The sequence below is a fragment of the Strigops habroptila genome, chromosome 3, assembly GCF_004027225.2.
Source record: "Strigops habroptila isolate Jane chromosome 3, bStrHab1.2.pri, whole genome shotgun sequence".
NCBI classification, from domain to species: domain Eukaryota; kingdom Metazoa; phylum Chordata; class Aves; order Psittaciformes; family Psittacidae; genus Strigops; species Strigops habroptila.
Genome location: NC_044279.2, coordinates 69702888 through 69718513, shown reverse-complemented (window position 1 = coordinate 69718513; position 15626 = coordinate 69702888). Strand labels below are relative to the sequence as shown.

Sequence of the window (15626 nt, the reverse complement as noted above, 5' to 3'; positions counted from 1 at the left end):
GCCTTATAAAATGGCATTCACGGATGAACGTTGCTATGGTTGCAATTCTCAAGTACCGACAGTGAAAAAACAAGAGACGTGGACACAGAAACAACAGAAATATATCACCACCCAGACATGGAATAGTTTACACCAAAGATCTTGATGCACAGATACTATTTTCAGATTAGGCAGAGAAATAATGAATCAGATATGCCTTCACAAATGTGCCTATCCTGTGGAGATACATTACAGGCGTATGGTATTGTTAGACTTAAGGAATATTTGTTCACAATTAAGTAATCTTCTTACAGAATTCACACACTCTGCAAACTCCATCAGGCAGGATTTGAGAAATGCTGGTATCCTGGAATTCAATTAGATGGTGCATGCACTCCTCACGATTGAAATGAATATAAAAATTTCAGCAAGATGATTGCTGTTCCATTTTGTCAATCCTGTTGCTGAACTCAATTCAATGCAAGGGGGGGGGAGAGGAATAACTCAACATATGGAGGATCATTTTGCCTCTGCATAACTATTCTAAACTGGATTACTATTAAGTAACCTGCTCTCTCCCTAATAAGTATCCTGGCAACCAGCTCAGAAGCTGAAAATCTACACTTGAAGTAAAAAAGAACAAAAAAATACCTCCAGTGAAATGAATTGATGCTAGGTGGCTGAGGCACATCTAGAAAACTTAGAAATGTCATCTCATAACATCAGAAACACAAATCAAATAGGAACTATCAGAAAGAGAAACACAAATCAAACACACAAACCATCAGAATGTGTACTTCACAAAGCTGAATCTCTCTGTTTCAGGCCACAAGTGACTGAAGTCAATCCCTTCCCTTACCTGGTCCCTGTTGTTGATGTTTGAGTATGGTAACTGTCCAGTCATCAATTCATAAAGAACAATCCCAAACGCATACACGTCCGACTGAAAGCTATATGGGTTTTTATCTTGCATCCTAATAACTTCTGGTGCCTGTACCAGAAAAGGAAAGAATTAGTTTTTATTTCACCAGGTTGGACTGCACCTCACATACCAAAAACAAAACATGGACTTGTCCAGAATATAATGGTCCACTCTTGCCTTCAGATGTTAGTGGGTCCTAATACAGAGTGGATGTTAATATGAATCTCAAAATCCACTGGTTCATTTTAGCTTGGCAATTCCTCTATTCCTCTATGAGAGAACAAAATTACCTTGTCTGGGCTGAGAAGCTATTTTGAAACTAGAATTATAACAACACTGAAAATAATGCTCACTAACAGAGTCTTCAGATTTTTTTGGGGAGAAAAGGAAAAAGCAGACTTGCATAGGAGGTTGCAATTACACTTCTTAAAACTTAAGCAAGTTGAACAATCTCTTGAGAGTAACTATGTTTGAATCCTTAAAACTTAAAGAGCACCTTCCTTTTGGCTGAGCTAGTCCCTCTGCTCCTTTGTGGGACTTTTTCTATGGCTTTTCTCACCTCTTCAACCCTGGATTAATCATACCCTTTTTCCTCAACCATCATTTTATTTTCAGTTTAAACCTCAAAATGAGGAATGAAAACGCTAAAGTTTTTTTGCTGACTACTGGAAAACACATGCTTAAAGAAGAACTAAAAGCATTCATTTAGTAATTCATATCACTGCTTGTCTCTTCCATCTTAAGACAGCTTGTGTATGTCAGTGTGCTGGAGGGGTAGTCCTAGAAATTTTTGCCAAAGGCAACTAAATTTGCCAAAACAAACTCACCACTTCCCCCTTGCTTACCATCCATAGAATAGATCCAGACAACTGTTCAAACTGATGGGATCCGCTCCATCGTGATTTCACTGTAGCTAGACCAAAATCACCTATTTTTACTGTGAGGTCTTCATGAAGAAATATATCTAAGGGGGAAATGTTCAGGGAAAACAAACAAGTGGTACTGGTCCTATTCTACAGGAACAATAAACAGCTACAAATGTGCAACATTAGACATAACAGTTTTAACTATCCATCATAATTAAAGAAGGTTTTCATGTAATATAGGTTCTACACAGTCAGCATGGTGAATTATGCTACTTAAGGGTTACAGCAGTAACAACTGGGCCAGTGCTGAAACAACCATGGCGCAGGTGGCTTTCTTGAAATGCCATATACAAGAAAAGCTAAAAACATCCCATGAGTGAACTGGAGTAATCTTTCATTACATGTAGAAACAAATGATACAAAAATCTTTGTGATACCACAACAAAACTCGCTATGTTATGGCAATCACGTCAACAGACATAGTAAGTATTCCATACTTTGCTACTAGTGATATTACCCCTTCTCAGCCTAATTTCAACTCAGCAAATGTTCACACACGAGCAGCATTTTACATCAGTAAGGTCATTTCTGGTGGAAAAAAGCAAAGCAAACCAAAACAAAAAACCCAACCCCCAAAAAACCGGGAATGCTGTCATGTTTCATGATCACGTCTCTGGGAAAGGATACTATTACTCTTGAGGTCTCTGTGGATGATTGACTTGGCATGCAAATAACTGAAAAGGAACATCATAGATTAGATGGATTAAATGATATTTCACTAATCAAAACCTCAAAATCCACTGTATTACTGAAACACAAATTCTGTAGATATTCAGACTGAACATATTTATTAAGGTGGCAAAACAGCAGTAAAAGTCTATAAACTAAAGCTTAGCTTTCTAGCTCAAACCTGAAGCTATCAACTTCTGCTTTTCAGTTCTAACTCAATATTCAGAATAAAAGAACTTCAGCAGTTTTTGACATGCCATTCGGTGTTGCAGGTTCTGCCCCCAAGCCTTAACAGTGACTGGCAAGACACAGCTTTATGTCAGGTGTTTCTAAATTGTGGGAGCTAAATGTGCTTCCCAGTCTCAGTGTGTGCTCAAGTATGCTGTCTGCCTCTTCGCATGGGACTGGGAAAAAAGGTCCCTTGATTGCAGACTGGATAAATAAATTGCAGGGAACACAGAGAAGAGTACTTGCCCCACAGCGTAGATACAGCCTAAATTAGGCAACTAGTCTCCCATGACTTTGCGTTTAGTTAATGAGATTAGCACAAACCTGCTGGAAAAGCCCCCATTTATGCCTTTGCTTTGAACCACGCTCACAAAACAGCTTCTGCATCTCCACTACCTACAGAGGGAGCCTGGGCAGATGTGCAGGCTAACAGAAGACTGAGGCTGGTTGCTGCAAACACCTCCCCACCTCTTGATTGAAAATGTAACAGAACACTTAGTAGATAAATTGCCTGATGAACTGCAATCATCATAGTGGTTTTCCAGATGGAGGGCAATTTGTCCGGTCTTACATCAGTTTTCTGGTTTCGGCACACAATATTGAGCTAGTTTTGTACATTCTAACTCAACTCATTTGCCCTCTTATGGGAGTAATGATTACTTACAGTGCTTAGAACAAAATACGTATGTTTTCTTCAAATGCTGAAATCTATTATCTGCAGAGCTACAATACTCCAAAAGAGGAAAGAAAGAATTGATTCTTTTTGCTATCAGGGCTGTCTGCCTTCTGTGATATCTTATAGGATTACATCCTTTTGTTCACAGGGCGTTTTTTCTTAAACTATGTTTTACCTCCTACCGTAAGACTATCTGCACTGTGAAGATCATAAAGCCTGGAAAACTAATTTTTGCTCAAAAGATTGAAAGGTTAACTGAACTAGAATTATCTTTATTCTACTATTTAAGACTCTATTTCCTTGACGATTTGTAATTCCCTATGTTCCAAAAAACCAGAACACAGTCCATTTTACTTATCAAAATAATAAACACTTCACCAAACACTCTGATCATCAAGGCAGGACCCTGGGCTTGGCCAAGTGAGTAGATAGTTGGCCTTATTTGCCAACATCAGTCAGAGTGTGAGGGGAGTAAGTAAACATTGCCCCAACACTCATTCGCAAACAAGTAATACAATACTTACTCCATGCCTTGTGCAGTCTGTCGTGCAATATCAATTAGTTTGATCATTTCAAATTTGGTCTCAATGATGTGTAGATGGTGATATAAGCTGGACCCCTCACACCATTGTGTAACTATAGCCAACTGGGGTTTTGTTGAATAACCCATGAAAAGCAGGATATTCACATGTCGTGTTTTCCTGTTGAAATAGCGAAAAAACAAAAAAAAGGTCAGGAGGAAATCAGACGGACCAGGTAATCAGGAAAAAGTCAGGCAGATCTATCACTGTCTAAATATATATTTCCAAACAGAAATAGTTGGGTCAATCTCAACTTTACTAAGATAACAGGATAACCTGTTGCTAGATGCAGTTTAACGAATTATTCCAGCAGTTAGCCTTTCTAATAATGACACAGGATAGCTATTCTGGGGTAAGCGCTGCTTTTGCAAGCAACCCAGCACTGGACTGCTCAGAAGAGGCTGTTACCACTAGGTCCGCCCATGGGACAGCAGCAGTTTGCAGCCAGGTCTGCAGGCAGGTCTGCTTTTGTGTAACTCCAGTCCAGATGTTGCTTCCCATAAGGAGGACATTCAAAATGGAATTCCAGTCTCAGAGGCTTCCAGGAAGGACAACCCTTTTACCAACACACCCCAGAAAGCCTCTACTTCCAAACTATGTGCTTAGATTTTTTTCAGAACTAACATTTCCTGGGGGAAAAAAGGTGACCATCTCCTGTTCACCATGTAGCTTATTGGGGATGCTCCTCCAGCACATGCGCTTAGCTCAGCAAATCAGTTTTCCAGAGGCAAAAGCTTCCTTTCTATTTTATTTCTTGAACTGAAATATGCTTGCGACTGCTCAAGACTGTACTTGGATACTGATGGTCTTCCCCAATAAACATTCTATTGTATTGTATTGATGGATCCTTTTAAGAAATGAACCCAAGATAAAGACTTCCTCTAAGAAAGTACAAGTAGTAGATAGGAGAAAAGTAGTAGATAGGAAGTGACTTTGAGAAATACATTTAAAAAAAACCCCAAAACTCAAAGAGAAGTCAATGCTACTGAACAGAAACTATTAAACAATGAATAACAGGGGCAGCAGTGTAGCACAAAACAATTAGTCATGCTCTCCTTGAACTTCAAAATGTGGATGAGAGTAAAGGAAGGCCTACAATTCACGCTTAAGCTTGACGGTGCCCTGAGGATAGTACAATAGCTAAAACCAGTCCTGTCTTGAGTGTTTGGACATACATATATTCACAACATAGGGTACAGACAAACACATGCAGGGGAAGAAAGAACTAGCAGTAGATACAAAGAAATATTTTTAAATGGCAAGTTATAGTTTTTGCCTGAACTATTATCATGGAGGGATAAGACCAATGTGTTTCAATGGAGATCTAAAATTCAGTGATTGATGAAGCATAAATCTTCACATTATTTTATGCCATTAAAAACATTCTTACCTGAGCACTCCTACTTCATTTTTGAAAGCCTGTAACTGTTGAGGTGTGGGTGCCGTAACATTCAACATTTTCACTGCAACATCACCTTTAAGATAGCAAGTTTTAATAAGTGTCATTGATATTGAGAAAATGCTATATAGAGCATCAGAAATGAGATACCCTATATTCTAGTTCTTGTGAAATAAACCACTACCATATTAAAATAAGTATATACTCTGTAAAATGTATAAACTCTATTCTTAGTTTACTCTGAGAAATTCCAGCCAAATCAAAGCTTTTTAAATACATATTTGAAATCATTATTCATCAAGATGGATACTTCAGTCTTTCTAGTAAATGTATCTCACCTTGACCCTAATAATTATTATTAATTAATCTTGACCCCTAATAATTAATAATTAATTCAGAAGAACATGCAAGTGTTGCGTTTCTGAACAATCTGAAGTTCTAACATTATCTATATACCACACTATTTATTAATTTAAAAGACATCTTTATGGGTCTTCAATGAACTCCCTCCTCAGTATGCCCATGTCTCTCATACTGAGGAGACAGAACTGGACCCAGCACTCCAGATGCTTTGCTAATTATGCTTTGCTAATGCAGCCCAGGATATCATCAGCCTTCTTTATGGCATGGGCACACCGCTGGATCATGTTTAACTTGGTGGTCACCAGAATCCCCCGGTGCTTTTCTGTGAAGCTGCCTTCCAGCTTCCAGCAGACAGTGTTACTTGCCTAAGAAGAACTGTTCGCCGTAACGGCCACATACCATGCCACTTTCCTTTGTAGACTGTTCCAAATGATCCAGATCCTATCCTTTGCCCAACTGTGATCTGTCCATCTGGTATCTCCCAATCATCACTTGAATCCCGTCGACCAAGAGTTTTCTTTATAGATAGGCATACAAAATAAGAAGGAAGAAAACAAAGGCATTAACATCTATGAAAACAGCTCCTTTGTTAAAGACTTGGTATAAGCATTTCATATCTCTAAAGTCTTAAAAAGAACTTTCTTTTTTCAGATACCGCATTTAACTTTTCAAGCCAGGCATACACAAAACCTCAGCATGCAGGTATACTAAATTATTACCTGGCATGAAATATTTGTCACAGGTTTCTGGCTGTGTTAAGACCAGTAAATGTTAAGAAACTCAAACTCAAGAAGAAAGTCTCAATTATAATGCTAAATTGTGAATCAAAATAAAATGCAGACAATTTAATGTGTTGTTAGATTTGAGAATTACCAGAGAACTTTTAAAGTTCATGAATTATGGTAGGAAAAGTTAAGCTGCTATTTGAAGGCAAACTGGCATTATAATACAAAGCACACCAAGACAGTTGGGTGCAATGGAGTGAGAGGATAGCCATTTATTTATGTATCAGTCCCACAGTTTCAATATTCCATTATTTATCAGTTTAAAGCCCCTTGATCATTACCATACTCATCTTCAAAATAATTCAGCAGGCTCTGACCAAAGAAGAGTGAGAGGAACATGGTTGTCTAGTATTTCTATACTATGAATATACTACAAATGAAAATAGCTGATCTCTCCCTTACCATTCTATTTCTGTCTTCTGAGGATGAGGATGATTTCCTTTCCCGCTGGGGTCCTGGTGATTTCTGTAACGCTTTCACATTGGTGAGTGACCCAGGCAAAGAGGCAGGAGGTGTTGCAGACAAACCTGCAGCTGAACCTAAATTTCAGAAACAGGATAATTTTATCTATAAGAAGCCATCTTATTGATACTAGGTACAAGAACTGTGTTTAAGATGCAGTATCTCCAAACATCAATGTAAATGTTACAAGGAAACAAACATATACTAGGAATATTCTCCTAATATTAGATTAGTGATCAAGTATTAAATTTCAGGAAAACAAAAGTCTATATCAAACATCCCTGTTTACCAGATAGTCCCCAGTCTCTTGTTCATGAATTATCAGAAGGACAACGTCTCTTTAAATAGAGGAGGAAAAAAAAACCCCTCAAAAATGTATTTTTTAATTCCACCAGTTTCTTTGTGAAGAAAAGTAGTAGCAATTTAGTTAGCAGCAGCTACCTCTCAGATTTCTTGTAGCTAAACCTTTTAGGGACCCAATAAATAGCTGAAATACCGTACTTTGGAATCAAAATAGACTAAATGAAAAAAAAAAAATTGAATGTTTTCTAGTTGAGTCTCCAAGTGCCACCTGAAAAACCATTTGGCTGTTTTAAAGCTATCTGTTAGCAGAGTGCTCTTATTTGAAAGTAAATCATAGAAAGGATTAAAAAAGAACAAGTACTTTAGTTAGCTATTTGTAGCATATTCTATTAAATACAAAAAGAACACTACATCTGTAGCCTACATGTTATCTAAACAAATCTATGCACAAAAATGTCACCAGCAGAGCTGTGTTTCAGAGCCCCAATGGCTCTTTACAAATAGAGCACTTCAACTAGACACTGCTTTTTAAAATACACCCTAATTATTCATAACAAGGTTATGGTGACCCTCCCAGTGTGAAGGACATAAAATAGGGTCAACTGTTAATTAAATTCATGCTGCTCTGCTAAACAATGTGTGTCATTGTACCAGACCTCCAACATTCCAATGCTTTCTCTCACATCAGTGTTCCGGGCAGTGGTAGAAGACAGTACTCCTCAAATACCTTCAGAAGCCCCCTTCTTAGCTAGAAAGTGTCTCTTAATGCCAACTTGGGTTCAAAACCTGATTTTGTGACTGTTGCTTGAGTTCAGTCACTCAGTGTGTGCTAATTTATCAGACTATATATCTATCCATCACTGCCTGTCCTCAGACCTAAAATCTATACATTTAGAAGTGGAAACACAAAATAATGGCATACTGACACATCAAAAAGAGGACGCAGCATCCATAAACTTTGTCCCATATGCAAAGCAACAATAATGATGCATAGTGGGCATCCTAACTACATTTACAAGGAGCTGGAAGCCAGTCACCTGAAGGATGGACTTCTGTTCCTATTCATATTATGGTCACTATACTGTCATATATTTATTGTATTATTTGCCTGAAATCACATATATATGGAATTAAATGTATGATGTTCCCAGAACATGACCAATTTTCCAAGAATTTACTGGGTTACACTTTCTCTGCAATAGCAGAGCTCTACTAGAATGTGTTTTCTTTAGAGGTAATTAACATGTCCTACTCCATTAATACCACTAGCACAATATCCACCCTTCACCAAAAACGCTTACAGCACATGGTAGAACATTACAGTTAATCTGTTCATAATAATACCAGATGGCCTGTTTTCCAAGTTATTAGAGTAGAATACTTCAGATAATGTTGGACTTAAGTCATTAGCTTGGACTTTGAAGCTGTACGTAACGTATTCTATTCTGTAGCCAGTTTGCTTGTTGGGAACACCTGTCTTCTTACAAAGACTTCTGGAAGAACTTTACAAGTTCATAAGGTGAACTGCTCTTGATATATTCTGAAACAAAAGTCTTTGAAACAGCCAAGATGGTAGCATTTGAAAACGATACTACATGCACTGAACTACCCATTTCTATAGGTATAGACACAAATATTTACAGTTCATGCTGTTACTCAATAGTTGGTTTCTCCAGCATATGCAATCCCACAGAGTTTTGGGGGATTTTGTGCAATACAACAGATCCATTGACAGCTTTAGGCCTGAATTACCTCCAGAGTCAATGACGTGAAAATGGAAGAGTCTTATTTTACATGGTACAGGATGCAAAACAAATACTGTTTCACTGGAAATTTACTAACTAAATAAAAAGTGCATGGTCTAAAGCATCTAGGGCCCCAATGTGGTATCAACAGCACATTCTCAAAGTGAAGTATTTGTTGAAAGCTGACATGCACATTACTTTAAAAGCTTGAGACCTAACAAGATATCAATGGAAATGTTTGTAATTCACATCTGATTTCCTAGATTGCTTTTCAAAACAAGGAATATTAAATACAGAAAACTGTTAAAGCACTGAACTGACTTAAACTGAACAGTCAAGGAAATTCTAAGTTAAGGACATCACTTTCTCTTTAAAATCACTGCAGTCTAAGGACCTCTGTTTAGAAAAGTTATGCTGAGGTCCGCATAAAAACCTCAACTATGAAATTCCTTGCTTTTGAAGATTTAAGTCAGACTTCATTTATAGTCATTTTCAAGCGTGTAAAGGTGAAAGTGGGTATGTGTGAAAAGCACATTCAAAGCATTCCAGCCAGGCCAAGCAAAAAAAGAGAGGTGTTTTGATAAACTCACACACTTACATACACACGGTGTGAGGGTGAGGCACAAACAGCATCTGTGGTTTTACTTATTTTGTTTGGGTGAAAACAAGAAAGAAGAGCCCAACTACCTCTGAACACTGGGCCAGGCTCAAAATCAAACACTATTTCACTGGGGACAGAATGAAGGAGGGGACTGGGAGTCCGGGATTGGTATTTCCGAAGACAGCGCATCAGCTGGTTCAAAGGGGCTGTTAGAGAGAAAGAGACGGGCAGGCAGAGACAGAAAGACAGACACATAGAAGAAATGAAAGAAGTCATGGGAAATAACTAGGATGCTTTGACTCCTATTCATAGATTGCTTCTGTACTTTGAAGGGAGGAAAAAAAGGTCAATTACTAATAACACTGTTACAGGACTGGGAATAGCCAATTGTTCTCAGATGCCAAGCAGACAGTTTATGATCAAAAGTTAAAACCAACATGATAGCACAACATTTAAATGCTGGACAAAATGGGCAAAACTGTGGAGTGCCACACCTATCGACACATACAAAAATAGCTAAACCTGGCAACTTTAAATTAGTAGGCTTGCAGGAATAAAGGACGTTTCTTTTTAAAGAGCATTCTGTTGCTGGCATTAGAAAAAACAGCTCCATCAAACACAACACAGAATGTAGGTGCTGTCCTACCAGCTACCAGATTTGGCTGGGAGAAACAAAGTCAGTGATAGTCCACAGTACAAAACCTTAGAGATCATGACAGAGTGCGCTAAGGTAATTCAGACTTTACTTATGGCTGAAGCAAGTTAAAATTAGTATGAGACGATTGTGTTAATGATTTGGAGTTGAAAAAAATTGTCATATGCCAGCCCTACTTACTGTTTCTTTATTGCTGTATTATTATTATAGTTATAGGAATAAATACAGCATGTAAGAAGCCCTCTCAGGACCTTAACAGCTAGTGGGAGAAGTAACTTAACAGGCCTGTGCATAACACGTGAAGAAAAATAAACCTTTTGGCAGTAGTTCTGACTTAACTGTGAATCAGGGCTGTGTGTTACTGAAGGAAACACAAAAAGACCTGCCTTTAGTGTAACGTCCTAACAACCTGGTTCCAAGAGTAGCACAGGCATGCAGTACAGCAAAGCAGCATCTTCAGCAGGGGTAGAGGGGGAGAAGAACGGGAGTATTTCATGCTGCTTTAGGGTGCAGCAGTTTGTATGGAAGGTCCATCTACCACGTTGATGGTTTTCAATGAAAAGCCCTGTTGCTTCCATGGGTGGAAAGGTAACAACAGGCATAAAAACATCTTACAGAGTTGGGAAGTTGTAGCATATCTGTGTGCAGCCATGTGAGTGAATGAGTGTGTGTCTGTGTGAGAGCGAAGAAGTGATGGTACAAAGTAATTTTAAAGCTAAAAAACTAGATACCACTTCAAAACTTTTTCTCCTTCTGTCTCCCCCACTCCCAGAATGACCGGCAAATGACTCAAACCTTTATCAGACATATATTAAGTTCATGGACAAGCAAATGCAAATTCATTTTTTGTCCTAATCATATTTTCCTTTGTGTTTTGTTGAAGGAAGCAGAACAAAGGGAAGGGACAGAGTGGTTGTGTAATTAAATATACCAGAGTAGCTAGTTTAAACACTACTTACCTCCCTCTCCTCGTAAACCTTGGTCTCTAATCAAGTCCTATAAATAATAATAAAAAAAAAATTGTGTTTAATTTAGGTATTATTTTTTCATTTACATTCCAGAATCAACTGAGACTGATAAAATTGAGAATCATAGCCTCATGTGTTATATATGAAATAAAAGTTATTTCCCACCATGGCTTACTAATAGCAGCAACTCCAAAGAACTATTTATAACAACTCCTATACTTTTCAAAATTAGTTGCTTTAAAACAGCATCTCTCAGTAGTAAAGCAAAACGTACAGCACCCAAAATAGACGCTGACATGAAAATATTGATTTAAACACTCAGCTGGCCAAAACGCATAAAGAAATATCGAACCAAGCGTTCTAGTTAGTGTTTGTGGCACAAATTATTTGAACTGTCATATCAGGAGCTGGGACACCAATTTCCTGCACAGAGGTGCATCAGGCAAATTTGTTCTGCTTCATTTTTTCCTGTAACAAATCACCTCATTTGCATAGCCAGGCGCACACTGTTCTCAGAAATGACTAAAAGGTTTCTTTCACTTGCAATCCAACGAACCGAGAGCAAGCAAACTACACTACAGATTTTCTAAAGAGAATGAGAAAATTCTAGCAGTTTCCCTCCTTATGTTCATTTTCATCATCAAGCTTTTTTTTCCCTTTTTTATTATTTTTTTTTTTGGTTACACAATTATTTTATTCCCTTATGCACCTGCACTGCTGCTGAAAGTGCTGGTCCTGTGCCTCTCAGCTGCACCGCTGCCATATACCATATGCAAATGTCTACGCGGCCACATTCTTAATACTCAACTGGCATTTCACTTTTCACTCGGCTCACATGCAAAACATTTTGGGCCTCGGTGTCCAGGCAGACTTCAAGTCTGCTCACCTGACAAATGACTACTTTCTAGAGAGTAGACTTAAGGCTAAAATACAAGCTGTATACGGTGGCAAAATTAGAAAGAGGTTGTTGTGACCAACATTTTGAAAGGTCTTAGCTGGTCTTATACCTAATATCAACCATTATTACTATTTATGATTCAGCATCCAGAAATTTCAAAAATGTGGAAAACAAGTTAATTGTAGCAGTTCTGAACACTCCAAAAGAATGCTCAGAACAATATATACTGGGCTTTTGAAATTTTAAGGAACATTCAGTAAATCTGAACTCAGCCTACTGCAATAATTTAATATTCTTCAATGCCAGAAATATTACTGAATTACAAATACTAGAAATCCCCATCCTGCATATAAAGAAATATGCTTAACACACAGAATGGTTTGCAAGAGTGGTTACTGGCTTTCATATTCTCAACACTAGGGTATAGCTAGCAGTATGAGCCTTGGGACTAATGACAAAAAAAAAATCCCAACCATCCAGCAGCAGTTTGTGGCAGAATGTTTCTTTGAATGAAAGGACAGGACTGTCAAAAGACAGTTTCTGCTTCTGGAGGATGAGTTATTTGGGTTCTTACAGCTCTCAATGGCAAAAATATCTTACGTGGGATCTATGAATTCTGACAGACCACTAAGGATTAGCTTAGTGTACACATGGTAAATTTCACACGCTATATTCATGAGGGAAACATCAAATCTACTATTCCTGATCCAACCGTTATCAATACTTACATCAATATTGACTGGCTCGATTGTATTGATGTGAACATTGGGAGCTGAAGAGGATCGGTCGCGTTGCCCAAATTGATTCCGATGGTCTTCATCTGCTGGTCGGAGGGGCTGTGGGATTGGAATGGATTTTGAAGGAGAAGGACTAGGGAGAATTGGTGGTCTGAGAAACAAAGTCAAGGAAAAAGAGGATTTAGGTCTACAAATGGCTTCAAATACTGCATAGTGGGTGTGGTAAGTCCTTTTCAACTATAATAGTACATACATTAAAAAAACTCTGTTCTAAAGACCTACATAAAAACAATTTATAATGAACGATCTTTACTCCCCTATGATCAATTGCAACAACTCTCTGCTGTACAAACTACCCAATTAGATGACTGTGAAGTGTTCTGAGTTAAAACAAAACAAAAACCCTCTACCATACCAAACGAGTAATAATAAATCCTGATCTAAAAAATTCATGTAGCCCAACATGCACTGCAGAAAGCAAGATACTCTGCAGTTTCCTCACTTAAGACTTGATGCAATTAACTCTTGTTAATGGCAACCTATTGAAAACTAAAAATGCTTAACATCTCACATCAATATTACAGACAGAAGATGTCACAAATTGTATGTGGATGAGATTATTGTTCAATGAAGAAAAACTGAAAATTACATACTGGTCACTTAAAATAATTGATTAATATTATAGCCAATGTAACATAAATTACTGATATTAAAAATAAACAGATCACCTCTTAACCATAACTTTGAATGGTGCAAAATTTCAAACATTATTTAGTGCAACAGTTAGGCAACAGAATATATTTGACTTGAAAAATAAGCATTCAGACTATACAGACAAGTTTTCTGAAGAAATGTAAATGCTGTCAGCCATAAATATAGATAAAGGCTTTAATTTATGGTATCATGAATTATATACTTAAAAGACAAACATTTAAGTGCTTGCTTTTTCACTGTAAGAACGCTGAATATCACTCATGTAGTTATCCACTTATTTTGTTAAACCACAATAAATCGGCATTTATCTCTTACTCAGGTCAAGGTCAGCCACTAGTAAGTTTAATAATTCAATTTAACAGATATAAGGCAAAACATCAGTCAGAAACATTTGCCACCTTTGGCAATGAAAACTTTTATGTTAAAACATACATGATACTTGATAAGGTTTTTAGAACTGACAGAAAACACAACTCCTGAGAGAGCAGTAGCATTCTCCAGCTATTCAATTACTCATGGGTTAGTTACCATGCACACAAAGGCTATGCCCACAGGGAGAAGCTTCAGAAATAAGCCACAGAGCAGCATGCAGCAGCAACAGGTCCTGGTGCTGCCTCCTGTAAGTGAACACTCCTTGGCCCCTCTGAAGAGGGAAACTAACATTTTCAGCAGGCTCTCTTGACATTTTTTCAGAAACAGGTCTGCCTTAAAGACTATTGCCCTACCTTTCTTTGAGGAGTCTACACAGTTTGGCACTGGTCCCAGAACTCAGTGCGATCCGTATCCTACGTGCCTGTCATCTTTTCCTTCCTGGCCAACAGTATCACAATTGGGAACAGCAGAACAGAGTGCTTGCAAATTAATTCAAGTAACAACACAGTAAGTCTTGCAATAAAATACTTAAATTATGTTTGGGAAGTGGGGAACAGGAAAAGGGGTTATCCCTGCTTAACTTTAGAAAAAAAAATAATTACCTATTGTTACATGACAATATAAATATTGGGAAGATACTGGGAAGCAATGAGCTGAAACTGCCAATAGGCACATCTCTGAGAAAAGGCCTTACACAGCCCAGCATTTTAGAAGATGCTCAGAATTTCAGAGACATTTTTTTAAATGCAGCTGATGTACATATACTTAAGCTAAAGTTTTCATCCACTGCTAACAAGTGTCTTCGGGTAATTTTCTATTGTAAATGAGGAAGTTTTGAACTCCTGAACATTTTTAATAAGGAAATCATGCAACTAGAACCCCCACAAGGAGATGGGACACTGCACAGATACAAGTGCAGGACCTGGCTGACATTCTAAGGCACTGTACTTTCATGTTAGGGCAAACGTGTCAGGTGCTGCACAGCAAGATTTCAGAAGAAAACCCTAGAAATGCCTCAGCCAGGCCAGTACTGTCATTATTGGGATAGCTAACTCCTGCTCAAACTTCCTGAGAGTTCTCGGTAAAAATGGAGCTAAGGGCAATGTGTAACCATAGACATCAGACCATTGCACAAGGAGTGACCGCAATACAGCATTTGAGCTCTGCCACACTATGAGAATAGAAGCAATGAGATCTTCCGTAATCGTGAGTAAGCCAAGGGAGAGAAAACCAAATTGCAAAAATCCTGTTTCAATTACATCCTCCTTTGAGTCATAAATGGTCATCTGCTAAAGGAATCTACAAATAGTTCTGTATTTCTGCTTACAGGTCATCATGCCCATCACGTTGCTAGCACAGACAGCATGCTATGTCATACCATGTCTAAAACCAATTTGAATAGCTTTTTCTACTCATTAAATTCTAACTGGGGGAAGTTCAGATCTTTAGAAAACAATTACAGGCTGACAAAGAACTCTCTTTTTTGGAGGATCTCTGAGCTCTAGACACCAAAGAATCCAGAGATGGGAACCTCATAAGCAGTTAGCTGTGTGCTTCATCTATACAATCAGGATTTCATTAATGGGTGTCCTTGGGACACTTACAAAAAGGTAGGCTATTTTTGCTAAGTGGGAATTTTGCTT

The 15626-nt window shown here is 38.0% G+C and overlaps 1 protein-coding gene across 4 annotated transcripts in view; it reads right to left on the bottom strand.

Annotated features, from left to right (window-relative positions):
• Positions 1-15626, bottom strand: part of BRAF (B-Raf proto-oncogene, serine/threonine kinase) — an 84280-nt gene that overhangs the window by 18649 nt on the left and 50005 nt on the right. For 3 of the 4 annotated variants that reach the window (XR_004389891.1, XM_030480905.2, XM_030480904.1), the window contains 9 exons: positions 12889-13048; positions 11254-11290; positions 6931-7067; positions 6143-6260; positions 5372-5456; positions 3925-4101; positions 2455-2501; positions 1747-1865; positions 839-970 (listed from right to left, as the gene is read on the bottom strand). Coding sequence is in view for 3 of the 4 variants with exons in the window: in XM_030480905.2 (XP_030336765.1) it covers positions 839-970; positions 1747-1865; positions 2455-2501; positions 3925-4101; positions 5372-5456; positions 6143-6260; positions 6931-7067; positions 11254-11290; positions 12889-13048 (1012 nt within the window). In the remaining variant the exon portion in view is untranslated. Of the gene's footprint in view, positions 1-838; positions 971-1746; positions 1866-2454; positions 2502-3924; positions 4102-5371; positions 5457-6142; positions 6261-6930; positions 7068-9725; positions 9846-11253; positions 11291-12888; positions 13049-15626 lie in introns of all 4 variants that reach the window. The other variant, XM_032919837.1, reaches the window with a different exon arrangement.